The sequence below is a fragment of the Ovis canadensis genome, chromosome 8, assembly GCF_042477335.2.
Source record: "Ovis canadensis isolate MfBH-ARS-UI-01 breed Bighorn chromosome 8, ARS-UI_OviCan_v2, whole genome shotgun sequence".
Taxonomy (NCBI): domain Eukaryota; kingdom Metazoa; phylum Chordata; class Mammalia; order Artiodactyla; family Bovidae; genus Ovis; species Ovis canadensis.
Window position 1 is genome coordinate 87,852,284 of NC_091252.1, and position 23,610 is coordinate 87,875,893.

At 42.1% G+C, this 23,610-nt stretch overlaps 1 protein-coding gene across 1 annotated transcript in view; it reads left to right on the forward strand.

The window, feature by feature from the left end:
* The window catches only part of CCDC170 (coiled-coil domain containing 170), a 93,729-nt gene extending 88,803 nt beyond the window's left edge, over window positions 1-4,926 (forward strand). The window contains exons 10-11 of the mRNA XM_069599312.1: window positions 1,854-2,090; window positions 4,250-4,926. Coding sequence (XP_069455413.1) covers window positions 1,854-2,090; window positions 4,250-4,450 — 438 coding nt within the window. The 3' untranslated portion in view covers window positions 4,451-4,926. The remainder of the gene's footprint in view (window positions 1-1,853; window positions 2,091-4,249) is intronic.
* The last annotated feature ends 18,684 nt before the right edge of the window (window positions 4,927-23,610 follow it).

A 23,610-nucleotide genomic window follows, 5' to 3' on the forward strand; every position in this document is an offset into this window, starting at 1 on the left:
TCCCAAGTTTCTTCCAAGAGTAGTTTTTGCAGCCTACTTAACAGAGACTCTTTCCATTCCTCTCTCAGTAGGTCAGTTTAGTCTCTCAGGCTTTCTTCTTCCCTGACACTCTCCCCATTATTCAGCTTCACCCTGGGAACCACAGGATGGGAGTAGATGCAGCAAGAAATTATCCTTCCTTCTTAGGAAAGCAGGGATGTAATGAAAGGGGGAGGGAGGAGACAGCACACACTCATTATTTGGTATCTTTTATTTTTATTACTTTCAGATGTTACCTTTAAATGATTTTCAATAAAATTGAAACACAAATTCTTGCTTTTTCTTGGAGACTATGACCGTAGGCCTTGTCTGAACTATTAGGAGGCTCAGAACTAAATTCAGAGCTCTGCTAGCTAGTCTTTCTGCTTTTCTATCCCATATGCATTGCTTAACTTATTTCAAAGGAATTCCTTTTGATCCTTTTTAGAGGCTTCATGGGAAATAGATGGGGAAACAGTGGAAACAGTGTCAGACTTTATTTTTGGGGGCTCCAAAATCACTGCAGATGGTGACTGCAGCCATGAAATTAAAAGACGCTTACTCATTGGAAGAAAAGTTATGACCAACCTAGATAGCATATTGAAAAGCAGAGACATTACTTTGCCAACAAAGGTCCATCTAGTCAAGGCTATGGTTTTTCCAGTGGTCATATATGGATGTGAGAGTTGGACTGTGAAGAAAGCTGAGCACCGAAGAATTGATGCTTTTGAACTGTGGTGTTGGAGAAGACTCCTGAGAGTCCGTTGGACTGCAAGGAGATCCAACCAGTCCATTCTGAAGGAGACCAGCCCTGGGATTTGGAGGGAATGATGCTGAAGCTGAAACTCCAGTACTTTGTCCATCTCATGAGAAGAGTTGACTCATTGGGAAAGACTCTGATGCTGGGAGGGATTGGGGGCAGGAGGAGAAGGGGATGACAGAGGATGAGATGGCTGGATGACATCACTGACTTGATGGACGCGAGTCTGAATGAATTCTGGGAGTTGGTGATGGAAAGGGAGGCCTGGCGTGCTGCGACTCACGGAGTCGCAAAGAGTCGGACACGACTGAGCGACTGAACTAAACTGAACTGAACTGAGAGGCTTCTTTGTAAATATGCTTTCTGATCTCAGTTTCATCAAGATATAGTTTACATTCCATAAATCTCACTCTTTTAAAAGTATACAATTCAGTGGTCTTTAGTATATTCACAGAACTGTGTAAACATCACTGCTATCTAATTTCAGAATATTTTCATCACCCCAAAAAAGAAACCCTGTATCTGTCAGCAGTTACTCTTCATTCTCTACTCCCACCAGCCCCTGGACTTTTCTGGATGTTTCCTATAAATGGAATCATACAATAAGTGGTCTTTTGTGACTGACTTTTTTGTCTTAGCATAATGTTTTCAAGGCTTATCTGTATTGTCATATGTATCCGTACATTGTTCCTTTTTATTGCTGTATAATGCTCTATTGTATGGATATACCACATCTTCTCAATCTACTCATCCAGTAATGGATATTCAGGCTTTTGATGATTATGAATAGTGCTACTAGATACATTTATGCACAGGTTTTGTGTGGACATAAGTTTTTAGTTCTCTTGGATTTATGCACCTTGGAGTGAAATCGCTGGGTCATGGGTCAACTCTGTGTTTACAGTTTGAAAACAGGCCAACTGTTACTCACAGCAGTTACATCATTTTGCATTCCACTATTTGTTTATTAAAAAAAGTTGTTAAGTGAATTTCATTGACTTCTGGTTTGTCTTGTTTATACAGTTTTCCTAAATAAATGCAGACAAAATTATTAGCATTCTCTTTGACTTCTTAGATTAAAACTTTGGAACAGACCAAAGCCATTGAAGACCTAAATAAATCCAGAGACAAACTGGAAAAAATGAAGGAGAAAGCTGAGAAAAAGCTGCTGTCTGTCAAATCAGAACTGGAGACTACAGAGCACGAGGCTAAGGAGAATAAAGAGAGGGCCAGGAACATGCTAGAAGTTGTAACCAGTGAAATGAAGACACTAAAAAAATCTCTGGAAGAAGCAGAAAAGAGAGAAAGGCAGGTGGGTAGAAATCTGGGGGTGAAACCTTATTTTGGAAAGATAAAACAATTCAAAAGTGTGATAATTATTCATGTATCTCTTTATAACCGTTTAATTAGGCTTTCTACATAATTCCAACATATCTATATCTGCTCCCTCCCATCTTTTTGGCATCAAAACAACCATTATGATTTACTCCACTAAGAAAAGCAATTCACCTTTTAATGGCACGAATTGTAGCAAAGAAAAAGACATTCTTATCAAAGCCATGGAAAGCCTGTGAAAAGCCAGGTTCTGGCTATGGAGAGGTTTTTTTTTTATTATTATGTTTGCTGATTGCCTCTGAAGTTCGAGTTATCCCAGATCTTCTAACGTTATCCAGGGCTTCAGCCTCAGGAGGGAAATTTTATCTCCAGCAGAGATCAGTTGCAGGAAATGGTCCCAAATCACAAACAGTGGCACCCAGACCCAATGGCTGGCCGAGCCCAGATGGAAACCATAAAACAGAACTTGTGCGCCCGCTGGGTGCAAGGCGGGGTGTTATCTGGTGAGCCCATCAGGAGGTCAGGCAGAAAGAAACATGTCCTGGGCAGCCTGACCCCTGCTTTTGGCTTTCATCTCGCTCGCTCTCTGCAGCCCAGAAGGGCACAGTGAGGACTCTGATCCCAGGATATTTTTTCTCTTTAGCAGCCTCTGCTTTGGCTCATGTGTCAGGCAGAGCTGAGGAAGGCCAAACTCCAAGAGTGAGTGGTCTCAGTGGGAACTTCTCAGCATTTAATGGCTTTGGCCATATTCAGAAGGGTGGAAAAGTTTGAGGAAAGCTTTTCACTGGGGAGATTAGGCTGGAGAGAGTGTTTGGTTTCCCATGTTGGACTCAGCATAGGAAGGGGCTTGGGAAGTTAATGAGCACACGGAGATGATGTTTGGACAGCACTTCTCCTGGAGGAACATCTGTCTCTGGATTGGTTCACACCTTTTCTGAAATGGAAGGGGTCGTCTGGCCATCTCTAGTTGATCTACTACTGCTTTTGGCTAGAATCACAGCAACCAGTCTGTGAGAATTGAGGGGGTATAAGTCACATGTTGTCCATCTTCTCTGGCCCCAAACTCCCATTTCTCCTTTTGTGATGGACAAATAATTGTCCCAGAGAGTCCAGTGTGCTGTGAAATGGCAATCCATGTGATGTGATTTTATCAACACTTAGAAGTCCTCCATATTCATCAGCTCATACTTCTTCTGCCATTGGCTCTTCCTTTAGTTGAAGAGGTCCATTGCCCAGTTAACGCTGCAGGGCATAAGCATTTATCATGTGACACACTCAACCACACCAACAATTGTAAAGCATTTCTTAGTGTGCAGAACACATACACAGTCGACTATCGTTTCATTTGATCTGAACTTCAGAACAGGCATGGGAGGTAGGTAGGTAGGTTGCTCATTCACCCTGGAAGTGAGAAAATGAAATATTATCAAGGCCAGAGTCTCCTTTATAGTTGCTGAACTGGGTTTCTTGATTTGGTAGCTGATACCACATTAATTGGTAGTTCAGACGGTAAAGAATCTGTCTGCAATGCCGGTAACCCAGGTTTGATCTCTGGGTCGGGGAGATCCCTGGAGAAGGAAATGGCTATCCACTCTGGCATTCTTGCCTGGAGAATCCCATGGATAGAAGAGCCTGATGGGCTACAGTCCATGGGGTCCCAAAGAGTCAGACAGAAATGAGTGACTTTACTACTACTACCGCATTAATTGTCTCATCATAAAAGTGGTTGTCTAGAGGGTAGGATGGAGTGAGAGGTGGGTGGAAGGCTCAGGAGGGAGGGGACATACTTATATCTATTTCTGATTCATGTTGATGTATGGCGGAGGCCAACACAATATTGTAAAGCAATCATCCCCCAATTAAAAGTAAATAAAAAGAAAAGCAGTTATGAAATTGCTGAAAGTTGGTGTCTGAAAGGACTTTAGAGGTAATTTTGTAGGCTAGCCTCCTCCATACCCTCTTCTTTCTTCTTCATCTTTTTTATAAATGAGAGAATTAACTGGAGAGTAATGAGAGTAAGTAATTAGGCTAGCTCATGCAGACCTCGGTTTTCCACGGGTGTTTGGATTGCCTTTGATCTGGCAGTGTTGCTGCAATCTGCTCTCTCGATTCATGTGGTTTTGTTTGCTATTGCAGCTGGTGGACTTCAGGGAGGTGGTTTCTCAGATGCTAGGCTTGAACATGATGAGTCTTGCTCTTCCTGACTATGAAATCATCAAATGTCTGGAAAGACTGATCCATGCACACCAGCATCACTTTGTCACCTGTGCCTGCCTCAAAGATGTGACTGCAAAGCAAGATAGGCCCTCACAGGGCCACTTACAACTTCCTCACTGAACACTGTATCTCTTGAGGGAGGTGGAGATGGTGAGAGAGAGATAGGACGCAATTCTCAATTTCATAAACTCCCCAATCCTTTGAAGTTTGATCAGGGTGTGACTGTTGCACTCTCTGATGATACTGTAAGAATCCATCATGGACAAAAAAGGATCTTAAGAGTGCCATCCTCAACTAAGTGTTTGGCACTATAAATAACTATTACTTTATTTGCTAGCACTTTGGGACTCAAGACAAATTTTACTAGATTGAGTATCTAGATCTGGAAATGATGGTAGGGAATGAACATTTATGTGGTATCTATTATGAGTCAGGGATTCTACTACCCATTTTAATTCTTGTAATAATAATGTGGAGAAACTGTAATGTTTTTATTTTATAACCTCTCTGAGGCTCAGAGAGGTGATCTTGGTTACCTGCCTATGATTGCAGTTAATTACTGACAGAACCAGAATAAATGCTGCACTGGCTCTGTATCCAAGGCCGCACCTTCTCTGTTATTTCAGTCTTTCTGTTTCTCTTGAACTCCTGTGATTCTGGTGAAAATTACCTGTACCACAAAGGAAGGAAAATATCCTTACAATCAAGGATTGAAGCCCAAAAGTGACTGAGATTTATAAGTGTAACCCATATGATTTCTTTAAAAAGCCATATGCCTAATTATTTGAGTGAAACACACTTAAGTCTGAGGTCCTGTAAAAAAAAAAAAGTACCTCTTTTAAATGTTGCAACCATTGTGGTAATCTTTAATGTTTGAACAGAGCTGAGCTCTGTACTTGAAAAATAAAAACTTTAACATAAAATACCTATAAGATAAAGAAAATCTATACAGTTTATTCACCAATATATCAAATGTAAGGGGCTTTGCTGGTGGTTCAGATGGTAAAGAATCTGCCTACTATGCAGGAGACCCAGTTTTGATCCTTGGGTGGGGAAGATCCCCTGGAGAAGGAAATGGCAACCCACTCCAGTAATTCTTGCCTGGAGAATTCCATGGACAGAAGAGCCTAGTGGGCTGCAGTCCATGGGGTCGCAAAGAGTCGGACACAACTGAGTGACTTTCACTTTACTTTTACTTTATATCAAATGTACTGACAACAGGGATAACGTTTTCAAGATGGAGATTATATAGTGCATTTCTATTATTTTATGTCTTCCTTTTAAATTTCTGTTTCACAAATATTTTCCAGGAAACCATATTCTTATCTTCCCAAGAAAAACATGTTTCTCTTTGGGCGATATTCTTATTTCTTTCCTCCAAAAAAAATTTTTTTTTTACAATCCCTCAACAAAGCATGAGTGTCTAATTAAAGGAGAAGGAAGAAAATAGACTCTACCCAAACATTAAGAGAAAATGAAGACTCTAGAAGAAAGGAAATGAGTTTCACACAGTTTGGATGACAGCTGACGTAGAGGGATCATGACCAAGGGACTCTGCTGGGAGATGGGTCATCTCTGCCTGGCTTTTCCCATCACATGCATTTGCTATTGCACAGCCCTGACTGAGGACATGGACCAGCTCTGCACACTGGGGGAGGTAGCTGTGTATTCTCCCAGGGGAAAGTCTGAGGTCTCTGGAGATCCTTCACGTCTCCAGAGGTGCAGTAGCTGCTGCTCTGGACCACGTTCACCTCAGTGGAGAGGGCGACTTCACTCTTTGGGTCCCTGGGGGATGGAAGTGCTGAGTGGTTCTGCTCCAGCCAGCCCACAGAACACGGTCTACTGGGGGGTATGAGGGGCAGGTCCAGGGCAGGGGGAGATCAGTTTTTGTACATTCACTCCGTTATCATTTTCCAAATACACGCTTTGATGAACTTCATTTATTTTCTCTGTACGTTTCCTTTCTGCACTCTTCAAAGGTTACTTTTAACAACATCACTTAACTGTGTCATAATATTATTTTTCTATTTTGATTTATTAATTTTATTCATTAATTCTATTTCTATGCTCATATAAGGGATTAAAAAGGGTCTGGAGTGGTTAGTACTGTACTTTCTCTTTATCATACAGAATTATATTCCATTTATCCAAAGAGACATTTATATAATATTTCCAATATATAACTCAAGCACAGATGCAATCATCTTTAATACACATAGAGAGATTTAAAACCTTGAATATAATCTTTAGGAATTTCTAGTGGAAAGACTACGTCTACATGGGATAAGGAAAATAAATTCTGCCTGTGTACATATGTCCACATGCACAGTAAGTGTGTGTCATTTGGACACATTGACAACCCTTTAGTAAAGCTATCGCCCTCCTCGTTGAAGCGCTAGCTTGTTGTCCTCTTTCCCTCTGTGGCTTCATTCCAGAGCTGGCAGGCCAGCTTCATAAAATTTGTGTTAGATTTTGTTCTTTGGTAATATCCATGTATATTTTATGTTGTCCAATAAAATGCATTAGTGTGATGTGATTTTCTAAACAGAGTGTTAAAATATTTAACATGAACTATTCTACTGAATCACTTGAGTGATCATTGCTACTGAGGTTGTTATTCTGATCATTGTCTGAGGCATTTGAATATATGCATGGAATATCTCAATTAAGAAAAATAAATTTAAACCTGATCCATCTAAATTTCCAGTTTTACTTTGTCTTTCAGATGAATTGTGAGTGATTCAAGGACAAAGAGTGGTAGGTGGAAAAGCTGGTAAAGAATGTCTATGTTATTCAATAGTACTGGAGTGGATTGCCTTCTCCAGGGGATCTTCCTGACCCAGGGGTCGAACCTGGGTCTCCCGCATTGTAGACAGATGCTTTACCGTCTGAGCCACTGGGGAAGTCCCGTAGTCATATTTAGGACTTAGAAATGGAGCCGAATTTTCACTGGGGAAGCATCTCATGGTTACATAACCTTTGACTGAGAAGGCTCCACCCGCTTTACCCAGCAGCGATCTTATCTCCATTATCACAAACCCCATTAACTTCTCTTCAGCAAGTGGGGTCTGGATGTTTCCCTTTCCCCTCTGCAAGCTCCACCCTATTCTTCTTTTGCCTTTGTATAAAAAGCATCATTCTTTGGAGGCTCCTGCTAACATATAACTTTCTATCCTTATAGCAGCTACCTACTAACATCTTTTCTATTCTTCCTACCTACGACCGTCAAAATGGTTCAGAGGTGTCTTTTCCAGTCCCATCAAGTACTGTCTTTGTCTTAGATGACTTTCAAGTCTGTAAAGCAAACCGGTGCAATATTCTATCTTTAGTTTCTCGGCCATCTCAGCTCTCATATCTTTACCTTCTTCGTTTCATCTACTCACTTCCTAGACTGAAGATTAAAGCAGTGACAAAGATTCCTCCTGTGATGCAGGAACTGCAGGAGACCCTGGTTTGATCCCTGGGTTGGGAAGACCTTCCCTGGAGAAAGAAATGGCAACCAACTGCAGTATTCTTGCCTGGGAAATCCCATGGACAGAGGAGCCTGGTGGGGCTACAGTCCATAGGGTCACAAGGAGTTGGATACGACTGAGGCAACTGAGCACAGTGTTATTTTTAATGTAGACTACCTTAAACAGGGGCTTCCCCAGCAGCTCAGTGGTAAAGAATATACAATGCAGGAGCCACAGGACATGTGGATTCTATCCCTGGGTTGGGAAGATTCCCTGGAGGAGGGCACGGCAACCCACTTCAGTATTCTTGCCTGGAGAATCCCACGCACAGAGGAGCCTGGAGGGCTATAGTCCATGGGGTTACAAAGAGTTGGACTCTACTTAAGTGACTTAGCATGGCATGGCACCTTAAGCAGAAAGATTTGGGGGAGCCCCGTGGAAAGATCCAGGGTTAGACTAGCTTCAGCATGGCTAGATCCAGGGATTGAACATTGTTTTCTGATTCTTTTTGCTTTTATCCATCTTTTGTCTATGCTTGATTTGTTTGTCTTTGTACGTTGGACTTACTTGCTCCTTCTGGAGATGGTTTCTCTAGGCTGCCAAGAAAGATGCTCATAAGCAGTTACAAGATCTTCATAAGTTAGAAACGGAGCTGAGAAAGAGAGATTTGCCTCTAACATTCATGGAAGAAATCTCAGGAAATGGTCTGATCATCTCTTCTTAGTCATATACCCACCCCTGAGTCAATCACTGTAGCTAGAAGGATGAGCTCACTGACTTTCACCCATGCCAACCCCTGCAGTGAGGGTGGGGTGAAGCTCCAGGGTAATCTGTTCAATAAGAACCACATGTAAAAATAGAAAGCTCCCCCGAGAAAGAGAACCTGGAAGGACAGACAGCACAATCTATTGCACATGGCCAAATTGAGGACCTTCTAATCACCTAGAACTTCTCCACCTCTGAAATCTTAAATTCTCCAGAGCCTCTTATATCCCAGAACTCCATCTTTTACTCCCAAATAGCTGTTCTTTGCGATCCCTTGGTCCTCATATTTTTCTCCCTACTAGTCTTGCTAGTCTTCACTCCATCTGGAGCCAGCCAAGATATTTCCTCAATCATTCTCTTCCTAAACTTCTTGTTCCCTTGCCCTTCTTCCCTTAACTTGGAATTAATCCCAACTAGCAATGTTTTTGCTGCTTTCTCTGCTCCCTGAATGAGACTGGAAATCACATGAAAGCACGGCTGTTATGCCGGACCCATGGCCTTTGATCTCACTTGAGCCCTTCGAACCAACTGGTAATCCTTCACCATATTCCTGGTTAGATCTCACTGCCATTTTCCAAAATGACTGTTGCAAATGTTCCCCATTCCCTCAAGGCTCTTACCTTGTGTCCTCCTTCTTCACTGTCAGCCAATAATCTTTTTTCCTACTTCACCCAGAAAATAGAAGTCATTACAGGAAATACCTTTAATATCTGATCCTAACATAGCCCAGTACATGTGCCCACCCATCGTTGCCTCCTTCTCTCCTCCCGCCTTGGGTTATTCCCTCTACCTGGCCTCTTATATCTTCAGCAACTTAGCCCTATTAGTTGTTTTCCTCTCTCAACTGTTTTCAACCTCCCCATTAGTAGCTTCTTTCCATCAGCATTGGACTTCCCTGGTGGCTCAGACGGTAAAGTGTCTGTCTACAATGTGGGCAACCCGGGTTTGATCCCTGGGTTGGGAAGATCCCCTGGAGAAGGAAATGGCAATCCACTTCAATACTATTGTACTATTGCCTGGAAAATCCCATGAACAGAGGAGCCTGGTAGGCTACAGTCCATGGGGTTGCAAAGAGTCGGACACGACTGAGCGACTTCACTTTCACTTTCCATCAGCATTTGAACATATTCAAATCTCTTTTGTCTTAAAAATGTCACTCCTTCTACTCCACAACTTAGAACCAAGGTTTTCTCTCTCTTCACAGTTGAACCAGTTGAAAGTGTGGTTTGTACTGCCATCTTTTTCTGGTCCTATGTCCCATTCGTGCCATCATCCATGGCAACCTGGCCTCTGTCTCCCCTCACCCAGCTCTTACATTTTTTTTTGTTAACAAATCTGTTTCTTTTAAAGTGTCTTACTTGATCTTTCTGAAACATTTGATGTAATTGACCATTTCCTTCTTGAAACATTCTCTTCCATTAACTCCCATACCGTGACATTCAACTCCCTTTCTTTCTGCCTCTCTGGGCACTTGAGTTAGATTATTTTAAGGTTATCAGACAAGAAATGAGAGATTCGTGTAAGGATAAGTATGGGTATAACTGTGAATGGGAATCTTGACCTCACAGTCAGAACTCAGTGGAGTAGCCATGCATCCCATCAGCTGGAACGAGACGCTAATCCAGGCACCGGCGTGCCAGTGTCGGGGTGCCGTGCGGCTGCCGTGGCTGGATTCTTGTCACGTGAATGCTGGTGTCTTTTGATGCCACAGTGATGCAACCTCTCCTTCCACTGCTTCCGCTCGTACCGCCATCCTCTCCTTGTTCTCCTCTCAGCCTTTAGCATCTACTTCTGCTTCTTCCGGGCTTGCCCTCGTCTCTGTTTTCCAGTACTGCCTGGCTTTTCTGCGTATCTTCCCACCTCGGCTCCCGCCATCAACCCCTCTGGTCCTCTCTCTCTGATTCGCTTCCTAGGGAGAGCTTGGTTGGTGTAGTCAGTCACTCTTCAGCACACGCAGCACGTTTACACGGGGACAAGTTTGTAGGTCGGTTCCCCCTCAGATCAGGCCCCCATTTCGGCTCTGTGTACTGCAGTCACGAAAGTGGGGTCTCCTTGTCTGTCTCTTGGATGTAAATGTTCCATCAGGCCCTAGTCTCCTTTCCCCATCCCTTATACACCCTCTGGTGCATTAGCCTCAGGCAAGTTACTTTTCTCCCTGTGCCTCAACTTCCTCATCTGTAAAATGGATGTAAAATACCTGTCTGTTATGGTTCGACTTGTGTTCCCCCCCACCAAAGATGTTAAAGTCGTAACTCTCAGGACCTATGAATGACATCTCATTTGGAAATGGAGTCTTTGCAGATGAACAAGTTAAGATGAGGTGATCAGGGTGGACCTTAATCCAATATGGCTTGTGTCTATAAAATGGGGGAAATTTGGACACAGAAAGACAGGCACACAGGGAGAACACCTGGTGAGGATGAAGGCAGAGACTGGGGTGATGTAGCCACAGACTGAAGAATGCCAGACGTGGCCAGCACACCACCAGAAGCTGGGAGAGGAACGTGCCACAGGTGGTTTCTCACAACCCTCAGAAGGAACCACCCTGCCAACACCTTGGTTTCACACTTCTGGCCTCCAGAACTGTGAGTCAGTGAATCCTGTTGGTTTAAGCCACCCAGTTTGCGGAATTTTGTTAATGAAGCCCTAGGAAACTAATACACTCTAAGATTGCTATAAGGAATAAATAATGGAAAGTCTGTATGAAATATTCTGGCACATGGGGAATACTCAATGCATGTGAATATCACTAAGCAGTTCCTCCAGTTCTCACGGCTTTAATGATCATTTACGTGATGATGATGCCAGCTTTTGTCTCTCTAGATAAGAACTTTGTCCTGATTTTCACACTGATCTAGGCAGCTGAGTGGTGTGAAGGGGATACATACAGGATTTGAGCAAAATAGACTTGGATTCAAATACAGGCTCTCCTGAGTGACTTGAGCTACTTGATTAAACTCAGCACTATGGTGCTTCAGGACTATAATAGGAGTAGCAAGAGTAGTTTCCTCATAGAGTCCTTGTAACAGTACAATGAGTTGACATATGTAAGGTGCATAGCTTGGAACACGGAGCTCAGTGAATATGATTAAATCCTGTCTGTTCCACCACTTACCTTCTCCCTCATCTACCCGTTATACACCATTAACTCCATTAACGGTTGTTTACACATCACTATCTCTTGCTTAGTCTCTGCTTTAATGTTCCTGGCATGAGGCATTGTCCCCGCCCTTCTCTATTGTAGTCTGAGAGATCTCGTAAAAAGTACAAAAAAGGATCCTATGACTTCTTGCTTTATGCCCATCAATTGTTCTCACTGCGCTTTGGGTGGAGGCCAGCCTTGCTGACTCAGCACGCAGGGCTCTATTCTTCCCCTTCTTCTCTATGAAAGTCATACTTTCTATAAAACCATGTTAGCAGTCCCCACAGTGCTCTTTTCCCTCTAGGGCTTTGCAACTGCTGACCTTTGGGACTGTCTTTTCTTCCTTCACTTGACAGATTCCTGCTTATTCTTAGGGTCTCTGTTACCCCCACCAGAGAATTAACTCATCTGCTTATGGGTTTCCATGTTATCTTGTGGATAACTCTACCGGCTCTTAATTACAATAATCCTTATGGTTACATCTCCTTTCATGGATGAAAGAACACAAAGACTCAGAGAAGTGAAGGTTGTAGCCACCTCAGCTGGAATTGAAAGCTACACTAATCTTATTTCTAAATCCACAGTGTTCACTTTCAGCCATGCTGCCTCCTGAAGGCTTGTTCATTGTATATCTAGCCTTTGGCCCATAGCTGACAATCAATGAGCATTTGTTGGATGTCTGAATGAACCAGCCAATGGAATGGAGTTTGACTGTTAAAGCTGGCTGGCTCTTCTCTTTACATTCCGAAACATGAACTGTATGCTGATGGGATCAATGCACGCTGATTTGTATGAGAAATTTTAAAGTGGGCAGATGACTATTACTGATAAGAGTTTATAGACTCATGGACACAGAAAATAAACTCATAGTTACCAAAGGAGAAAGGCAGGGGGAGGTACAAACTGGGAATTCTGGATTAACAAATACACACCACTGTATGTAAAACAGATAAGTGATAAGAACCTATTATATAGCACAGAGAATTATTTTCAAAAGCTTGTAATAACCCATAATGGAAAAGAATCTGAAAAAGAATATATATATATATATGAATCACTTTGCTGTATACTTGAAACATTGTACATCAACTGCAATTTTAAAAAGAGCTTTCAAAAGTATTACAATTCTTACCACACTATTTTTATGTGCAGTCTGTTGTTTTGATGTATACAGTGTGGCAGGTATGATTATTTTTAGGAAATGAGAGAGAGAAACCGAGACTAGGCCTTCAGGTTTCCTGAGTCCTAGTCCCATGAGTTTTCCCTGTCTCGTGGTTAATTCTTAGCAGAAAGTAGAGTAGAAGATAGCATAGAAAGATGCTGGGACCCAAAATTGAAATGGGCCATAAATAAAAGTAGAGTGATCATATCCACAGTTGATCTGGAAACAGAAGATATGACATAGAGCTTACACTCATGCTTTCTGGCTCCAGACACAAGTTCTATTTGAAAAATATGCTTAGTTGGATAATAATAGATTTTATTGTTAGTCATGCATGCTAAAAGTCATTTATATACTGAAAACACACTTTTCGTGTTTTCTTACATGGACTGGGCTGAATGTCTTGACAAGACATTTAGGAAGCTGCAGGACATGATAAAACTCCCCTGGGTTCTGAGCAAATGCTCACCACCCAGGTCCCCGCTTCAGAACTGATGCACTCATTCTCCAGCTGCCCAGAGTTATTGGATCCTGACAACCAAGGCTGGGTCCCTTTGTGAGGACCTGACCTTGGCTGAAAGGATTCTGAATCCCGGGTCAGAGACCCTTTCCAAGGGCAGCTTGAATCCTGTGACTGGTCAGTGTGGGGCTGCAAAGACCTGGTCTCCTGCCCTCAATACACGGCCATTCCGAAGGGTCATCTCAGAGTCAGAACTCCCCCAGTAGTCTCAGCGAAGGTCTTTGTTGTAACTGCATCCCAGTACAGCTACTTCCTCTGCCCATTTCTGCTTTCTTACTTTCTTACAGGCTTTGTTCTAAATGGGCAGTTCGACAAACTCCCTGCATTCCCATTCCCATCTCAGAGTCTCTTCAGGAAACCTGACCTAAGACAGACTCGTTCATTCTCTTTGCAACTAGTTATAAAGATACTAAGCCGTTTTGGTATTTTCCATCATGTAATTTTTACCAGTCAATCAGTCAGTCAATAAGTATTGATTACTTGGTGATACAGAATCTGCAAAACATAAAAACAACAAAACAAAATGGAAAATATCTATGACTTTCAAATTACTTGTTCTTCTGCTTCTTTCCAGAATTCCCTATAGAGACTTGTAACTGGATCCCAGTATCAGTTCAGTTCAGTTCAGCTCAGTTGCTCAGTCGTGTCCGACTCTTTGCGACCCCATGAATCACAGCACACCAGGCCCCCCTGTCCATCACCAACTCCCGGAGTTCACTCAGACTCCCGTCCATCGAGTCAGTGATGCCATCCAGCCATCTCATCCTCTGTCGTCCTCTTCTCCTCCTGCCCCAATCCCTCCCAGCATCAAAGTCTTTTCCAATGAGTCAACTCTTCACATGAGGTGACCAAAGTACTGGAATTTCAGCTTTAGTATCATTCTTTCCAAAGAAATCCCAGGGTTGATTTCCTTCAGATTCCAGTATAATGTTGAATATAAAAATATTTTATTTTATTCCATTTCCTATTGGTCTCAAATTGATGCAATTGATGCTTTTGAATTGTGGTGCTGGAGAAGACTTTTGAGAGTTCCTTGGAGTGCAAGGAGATAAAACCTGTCAATCCTAAAGGAAGTCAAACCTGAATATTCATTGGAAGGACTGATGCAGAAGCTGAAGCTCTAATACTTTGTCCACCTGATGCAAAGAACTGACTCATTGGAAAAGACCCTGATGCTGGGAAAGACTGAAGGCAGGAGGAGAAGGGGATGACAGAGGATGAGATAGATAGATAGCATCACTGACTCAATGGACCTGAATTTGAGCAAACTCTGGAAGACAGTGGCAGGCAAAGAAGGCTGGCATGTTGCAGTCCACGGGGTCGCAAAGAATCGGACACGACTTGATGACTGAACAACAACAATCAGTCTCAATAGGGTAGGGAACAGACGTTTTTCCAAGTAGCTTAAGCAAGAAGGGATTTATTACAAGGTATTAAGTCGCTTGTAGAATCATGTGGAGGCTGAAGGAATAGACTTGATGTTGAATTTCCATAGCAATTCCCAAAGGCCCATCACAGAACTAAACTGCCAAGAGAGCTGCCGCTACTGCTACAACCAGAAAGTCAGCGGAGGCAGAATCCCGTTGCTGTCTCCAAACTCTGGAAGCCGCCATTTTCAGGTGTGCAGAGTGCCTCCCCCACTGCTGTTAACTCCAGAACCTCATTCCCCTGCAGCCATCTGGGCCAGAAACTAGGTGCCTTGTGTCCTTCCTCTTGCTACCCATGGATCTTGTGACTGTGTGCTGAGACCTCTGCTAATGATGCCCCAGAAGATGCAACGTGTCAGTGACATGCTTGCTAAGAGAGATAGTTGTGGCAGTAGAGCTCTGACCCCTGCCATCTTCCGCATCTCACCCTTGGGCATCTGATCAACCAAACCCAAATTATACCCGAAATCTTTTATCTCAGGACACAGAATACTTAGCTTCCCAATGTTGGAGGTATAGAAAGACATGTCAGGACAACGTTTTTCACATTTTGGACATACTCTGCTGTAAAATTTATTTGGTCCACACATATACAAAATCACATTCACGTCTAACTGAAATAAAAGATTCGCAAGACAATGTGATGCCCCCAATGGCTTCTATTCTAATCTCTGCTGTGCAATTCTGTGCTAATCTAGGCTACTCCACTCCATTAAGAAATGCTGGTCTTGACCCACCAATTTGATTTCGTGACTGACTAATGGATGGCAACTGGTAGCTTGAAAAATACTACGCCTTAAGAAGGGACAAATGGATGTTGAGTGTCAATCCACAGTATCTACTCTACTCTACTGTTCCCTCCCTTGCCTCTGAATTAACAGAAAGGATTTAAGGCTGCTCACAGAAGGGATTTAGTAATCTAATACAGACTACAGTGGGTTGAGAATCAGGAGAGCAGGTTCTAGTCTTTGGGGCAGCAATTTCTCCTTTTGTAAATTTGTACTTTGCAATAGCTCTGTGTGCTTAATAACCTGATTGACACTTGTCTGGGGAAATAGAGAAAGAGTGATTGGTACCTTGTAATTTTTCAGTAGAAGTTGGATTAAGCTCACAAGGCAATCTTGATGGCAAACACTTGTGAATCAGCTGTTGTACTCCTAAAAAATGTTGTTTGGCTTTAATTAAGTTCCTGGTAATACACGTAGGTGTAAAATCTAATGATTTATTCTAAGAGTATGATGGTGTGTATTGAATGTGAAGTTCAAGATTAGTTCACCTGTCGCATGTTTGAAGGTGATTTTTAATTTCATTGTTAAGGTGTGTAAAGAATTTAATCCCTTAATGTAGAGCTTTTAAGTAAAAGCTCCTATTTGCCAGTGACTGAGGCTTCCAAGAAGGACTTTTTTTCTAATTCAGTGTAGGTTGGAAGGTAATTGATTTTAAGAAAGAAAAGCTTATTGAGAAGACAGAATAAATAAACATTTTAACAAATGCCTATTCTGTGCCAAATAGTGTGCCAAACATTTCATTTGCAATATCTCTTATAATCCTTGCAATAATCTTTAAAGGAGGAATTATGATTCTCATTTTTGCATATGAAGAGAAAAAAGGTTAAAGTGATTAAAAGGGGTTCATTCAATGTCCTTAAGCCGGCAAGGGAAAGAATGTGGAATTTGCACTCAGTTCTGGCTGAGGTATAGCTCTTGCTTTTCTTACTGTACCAGAATGTCTCCATTGCTTTCATTGTTTGTTCAAGGTGAGTATAAGTGAAAAATACTCAAAACAGATTTTATCAGGCAGACTGAGCATTCATGTTTTAGAAAAAGACACATTCTAATGGGTACTTAAACTGCCCATTTTATCCAAAGCTTTCTAAGACATACTTTGCTCTTTCCAAGGCATTGATGTCCAAAAGTAACTGGGAATTGTGAAGATTATTTGCAGGCATTATTTTGGCATCCTATGGTTTCCTTGTGTTTGTGATAGTGTTTAGAGAAACTAACTGGGAGAGTTTATCATGTGTGCTTAGCCACTCTTTGCTACTCTATGGACTGTAGTCCGCCAGCCTATTCTATGCATGGGATTTTCCAGGCAAGAATACTGGCGTGGGTTGCCATGCCCTCCTCCAGTGGATTTTCCCAACCCAGGGATTGATCCCACGTCTCCCACAATGCAGGTGGATTCTTTCCTGTCTGAGCCACCAGGGAAGAATTTGTAAGTAACCTAAAAGATTTCCCTAGACATCTCCATTTTGTAAACAACACGATGGCGTATCATGTATATGGGACTTTAGCTGTGTCTGGTTGTAGCAGAGTGAGGAATGCCAAGCTTGTAAAACACGGGAAAAACATCCACAAAGTCTTTAGGCCTCTTTAAACATCTTAACTCAGTATTTGTTTTTGAATTTTTCCTGTTTTAGCTAAAACACATAAAATTAAGTAAAATATTTGGTAAAAAAGAACACATTTCAATGTGATTCTTCATCAATGCAATTTAATTTTTATTACCATCAGTACAGAGGTTAAGCTGACATATAAACCAACAGGATGTGTAGTACATGGCTTTGGGACATGTGATTCACATGCTTTCAAGAATCACATTGCTATTCCCCCCACCCCAGCTAAGTGTCTTATTTAAAAGTTTTCTTTGATTATTTCTAATAAGTAAGCTAATGCTGTTAGTCCTGAGGAGGCCCTCCACAGAGGTGATAAAGCCTCTTGGATGCTCTCATCAGAATATGTGATAAGTTGTAAAGAAGTTCTGAAGAACAGTTAATCTTTTAAAAAATCTTTTTTTATTAAAAATTATTTTTGTTATTAAATTTTTAATTTTATATTGGAGTATAGCCAATTAATATAAGGATTAGATCTGATAGATAGAGTGCCTGAAAAGCTATGTACAGAGGTTTGTAACATAGTATAGGAAATAAGGATCAAGACCATCCCCAAGAAAAAGAAATGCAAAAGAAGCAAAATGGCTGTCTGAGGAGTCCTTACAAATAGCTGTGACAAGAAGAGAAGTAAAAAGCAAGGGAGAAAAGGAAAGATATACTCATTTGAATCCAGAGTTCCAAAAAATAACAAGGAGAGATAAGAAAGCCTTCTTCAGTAATCAGTGCAAAGAAATAGAGGAAAACAATAGAATGGGAAAGACTGGAGATCTCTTCAAGAAAATTAGAGATACCAAGGGAACACTTCATGCAAAGATGGGCTCAATAAAGGATAGAAATGGTATGGACTCAACAGAAGCAGAAGATATTAAGAAGAGATGGCAAGAATACACAGAACTGTACAAAAAAGATCTTCATGAACCAGATAAACATGATGGTATGATCACTCACCTAGAGCCAGACATCCTGGAATGTGAAGTCAAGTGGGCCTTAGGAAGCATCACTTCGAACAAAGCTAGCGGAGGTGATGGAATTCCAGTTGAACTATTTCAAATCCTAAAAGATGATGTTGTGAAAATACTGGACTCAATATGCCAACAAATTGGAAGACTCAACAGTGGCCACAGGACTGGAAAAGGTCAGTTTTCATTCCAATCCCAAAGAAAGGCAATGCCAAAGAATGCTCAAACTATTGCATAATTGCACTCATCTCACATGCTAGCAGAGTAATGCTCAAAATTCTCCAAGTGAGGCTTCAACAGTACATGAACCAAGAACTTCCAGATGTTTAAGCTTGATTTAGAAAAGGCAGAGGAACCAGAAATCAAACTGCCAACATCCACTGGATCATAGAAAAGACAAGAAAGTTCCAGAAAAATATCTACTTCTACTGCACTGACTACATTACAGCCTTTGACTATGTGGATTGCAACAAACTGTGGAAATTCTTCAAGAGATGGGAATGCCAGACCATCTGACCTGCCTCCTTGAGAAATCTGTATGCAGGTCAAAAAGCAGCAGTTAGAACTGGACATGGAACAACAGACTGATTCCAAATTGGTAAAGGATTACGTCAAGGCTGTTTATTGTCACCCTGCTTATTTAACTTATATGCAAAGTACATCAGCGCTGAAGAATTGACGCTTTTGAACTGTGATGTTGGAGAAGACTCTTGAGAGTCCCTTGGACTGCAAGGAGATCCAACCAGTCCATTCTGAAGGAGATCAGCCCTGGGATTTCTTTGGAAGGAATGATGCTAAAGCTGAAACTCCAGTACTTCGGCCACCTCATGCGAAGAGTTGACTCATTGGAAAAGACTTTGATGCTGGGAGGGATTGGGGGCAGGAGGAGAAGGGGACGACAGAGGATGAGATGGCTAGATGGCATCACTGACTCGATGAACGTGAATCTGAGTGAACTCCGGGAGTTGGTGATGGACAGGGAGGCCTGGTGTGCTGCGATTCATGGGGTCACAAAGAGTTGGACACAACTGAGTGACTGAACTGAACTGAACTGAACTGAACTGAAAGTACATCATGTGAAATGCTGGGCTGGATGAAGCACAAGCTGGAATCAAGATTGCCGGGAGAAATATTAATAACCTCAGATATGCAAATGACACACTCCTTATGGCAGAAAGTGAAGAACTAAAGAGCCTTTTGATGAAAGTGAAAGAGAAGAGTGAAAAAGCTGGCTTAAAACTCAACATTCAAAAAATAAGATCATGGTATCCGGTCCCCTCACTTCATGGCAAATAAGTTGGGAAACAGTGACAGATTTTATTTTATTTTTTTGGCTTCCAAAATCACTGCAGATGGTGACTGTAGCCACGAAATTAAAAGGTGCTTTTTCCTTGGAAGAAAAACTATGGCAAACCTAGACAGCATATTAAAATCTAGAGACATTACTTTGCTGACAAAGGTCTGTCTAGTCAAAACTGGTTATTCCAGTAGTCATGTATGGATGTGAGCATTGGACCATAAAGAAAGTTGAGCACTGAAGAACTGATGCTTTTGAACTGTGGTGTTGGAGAAGACTCTTTTTTTTTTCTTTTTTAAATTTTTTAAATTTTAAAATCTTTAATTCTTACATGCAGGATCCTCTATGATCCACCTCCCAGAATTCTGGAAATAAAAGCAAAAATAAACAAATGGGATCTAATTAAAATTAAAAGCTTCTGCACAACAAAGGAAAATATAAGCAAGGTGAAAAGACAGCCTTCTGAATGGGAGAAAATAATAGCAAATGAAGCAACTGACAAACAACTAATCTCAAAAATATACAAGCAACTTATGCAGCTCAATTCCAGAAAAATAAACGACCCAATCAAAAAATGGGCCAAAGAACTAAATAGACATTTCTCCAAAGAAGACATACGGATGGCTAACAAACACATGAAAAGATGCTCAACATCACTCATTATTAGAGAAATGCAAATCAAAACCACAATGAGGTACCACTTCACACCAGTCAGAATGGCTGCGATCCAAAAATCTGCAAGCAATAAATGCTGGAGGGGGTGTGGAGAAAAGGGAACCCTCCTACACTGTTGGTGGGAATGCAAACTAGTACAGCCACTATGGAGAACAGTGTGGAGATTCCTTAAAAAATTGCAAATAGAACTACCTTATGACCCAGCAATCCCACCGCTGGGCATACACACCGAGGAAACCAGAATTGAAAGAGACACATGTACCCCAATGTTCATCGCAGCACTGTTTATAATAGCCAGGACATGGAAACAACCTAGATGTCCATCAGCAGATGAATGGATAAGAAAGCTGTGGTACATATACACAATGGAGTATTACTCAGCCGTAAAAAAGAATTCATTTGAATCAGTTCTGATGAGATGAATGAAACTGGAGCCGATTATACAGAGTGAAGTAAGCCAGAAAGAAAAACACCAATACAGTATACTAACACATATATATGGAATTTAGGAAGATGGCAATGACGACCCTGTATGCAAGACAGGAAAAAAGACACAGATGTGTATAATGGACTTTTGGACTCAGAGGGAGAGGGAGAGGGTGGGATGATTTGGGAGAATGGGAACTCTAACATGTATACTATCATGTAAGAATTGAATCACCAGTCCATGTCTGACGTAGGGTGCAGCATGCTTGGGGCTGGTGCATGGGGATGACCCAGAGAAATGTTGTGGGGAGGGAGGTGGGAGGGGGGGTCATGTTTGGGAACGCATGTGAGAAGACTCTTGAGAGTCCCTTGGACTGCAAGCATCCAACCAGTCCATCCTAAATGAAATCAGTCCTGAATATTCACTGGAAGGACTGATGCTGAAGCTGAAACTACAATACTTTGGCCACCTGATGTAAAGAATGGACTCACTGGAAAAAACCCTGATGCTATGAGTGATTGAAGGCAGGAAGAAAAGGGGATGACAGAGGATGAGATGATTGGACGGCATCACTGGCTCAATGGTCATGAGTTTGAGCAAGCTCCGTGAATTGGTGATGGACAGGGAAGCCTGGCATGCTGTAGTCCATGGGGTCGCAAAAAGTAGGACATGACTGAATAACTGAACTGATAGCTGACTAACAATGAATGCTGTGATAGTTTCAGGTGGACAGCAAAGGGACTCAGCCATACACATACATGTATCCATTCTCCCCCAGACGCCCCTCCCATCCAGGCTACCACATTAGATTGGGCAGAGTTCCCTGTGAAAAGCGCTTAATCTCAACACCAGTGGTATCCATTTATTTATGTATCAGAGACTGCTGTGTAAGCTTTATCTAATTTAATCTTCCCCTAAACTCTCCGAGGCAGACACTGTTATTAGCCTTGCGTTAAAGCTGAAGAAACGGTCTAAAGCCCCTTAAGGGACTAGGGTCATGTGACCCTGCTGGGCACTGGGTGTTCTAAGCAGAGCCACCCCTCTTGTACTTTCTTGTCTTCTCCATGGAGGAACCCCTTGCCAGTCCTGAAGGTGGGGACCTGGGCAGTTGTGCCCTGACCCAAAGGAGAGTGAGAGTGGGAGCGTCTTGAAGGTGGATTAGCCAGAGAATCCTCTAGGTGGATTAGCCTGGAGGAGTGGACAAGGAAGAAGGGATACGCTCAGCAGCGATCTTTGTGTGAACAGGAGCTGATACGGACTCACTGGTTAGGGAGTTGGGACCATTGACTTCAACTGAATGTTAAATGTTAGTTTTAAAAGACATGCTACTCTGACAGTTATGTGCTATTGTTGTTGTTCAGTTGTTAAGCTGTGTCCAGCTCTTTGCAGCCCCATGGACTACAGCACTCCAGGCTTCCCTGTCCATCACCAACTCAGGGAGTTTGCTCAAATTCATGTCCATCAAGTTGGTGATTCCATCTACCCATCTCATCCTCTGTCATCTCTTTCTCCTTTTTCCCTTTCACTGTTTTTGAATTGTAAGAGCTAAGGGCTACTCAGTACATTTTGGGAGAATAATGAAATAAATCCCCAAAGACTCCTTTCTCATACATTAAGATAGAAAATCCTATGGAATTAGATCCATGTTTACTTCCTGAACTATAACAAAATCTCAATTTTATTAAGTATAATCTGCCTAGCCTTGCATAAAATTAAACACTTGGACATTAAAAAAAAAGACACGCTACTGCCACTACCATGGGGAACTCTGGACCTCTGGCTTCAGAAGTCTGATAACTTGGGGAGTAATAGCATGGACTTTGGAGTTGTACTCACTGGACTCTCAACTGAACCCTACCTTTGACTGTTTGCTTCCATACTCAGGCATTGGTTCTCTCCTCTGTAAAATGAGGAATCACAATGGCACCAAATGTTCTACAGTTGCTATGAAAATCTAGTTAAATAATAATGCAAACTGTATAGTGCAATGCCTGGTATAGCATAATTGTCTGTATATTTATTAGTTATATTAATTAAATTATTGTTAATATTAAACCCTTACTATGCCCAGTTATCATGTTTTCATATTTAATACTTTTGTTCCTAGATTAAATCACTATCATCAAAGACTGTTTTTTTCCCTCTGAGCGCTGAAGAATTGATGCTTTTGAAATGTGGTATTGGAGAAGACTCTTGAGAGTCCTTTGGACTGCAAGGAGATCCAGTCAGTCCATTCTGAAGGAGATCAACTGTGGGATTTCCTTGGAAGGAATGATGCTAAAGCTGAAACTCCAGTACTTTGGCCACCTCATGCAAAGAGTTGACTCATTGGAAAAGACTTTGATGCTGGGAGGGATTGGGGGCAGGAGGAGAAGGGGACGACAGAGGATGAGATGGCTGGATGGCATCACTGACTCGATGGACGTGAGTCTGAGTGAACTCCGGGAGCTGGTGACGGACAGGGAGGCCTGGTGTGCTGTGATTCATGGGGTTGCAAAGAGTCGGACATGACTAAGTGACTGAACTGAACTGAACTGAACTGAACTGAATGATGTTACATGGATGGCCACCCATGAATCAGGCCTCTTGATACTGATGCCCTTGTACAATATTCCCCTTCCATGATGACTGTGGTCTTGGTTATGTGACTTGCTTTGGACAGCTGGGACGTCAGCAGGCATAATATAACCAGAGGTTTGATACACACTCGCATATTGGGACCCACCATCTTGAAACCTAGTTTCCATGCCAGAAAGACCAGACACTCCTAGTCTTCTTGGAGAGATTATCCTCAGAACCTGTGAGGAGAGAGGCCCAGCCATCCAGTGTTCTGTAAAACTCAGCCCAACCCCGAATCCATTTTCCAGCTGAGTGCAACTACCTGGGGGACCCCAGTGGTGAACAGAACCCACCTAATCAGGAGATTAATAAATTAGTAATGTTTTAGGTTACTGAATGTTTTAGAAATAGCTTAATCAGTTAATTTGATTTTTGGCTGTGCCAGGTCTCCGTTGCTGCGTGGGCCTTTGTCTAGTTGAGGGAAGCGGGGGCTACTCTCTAGC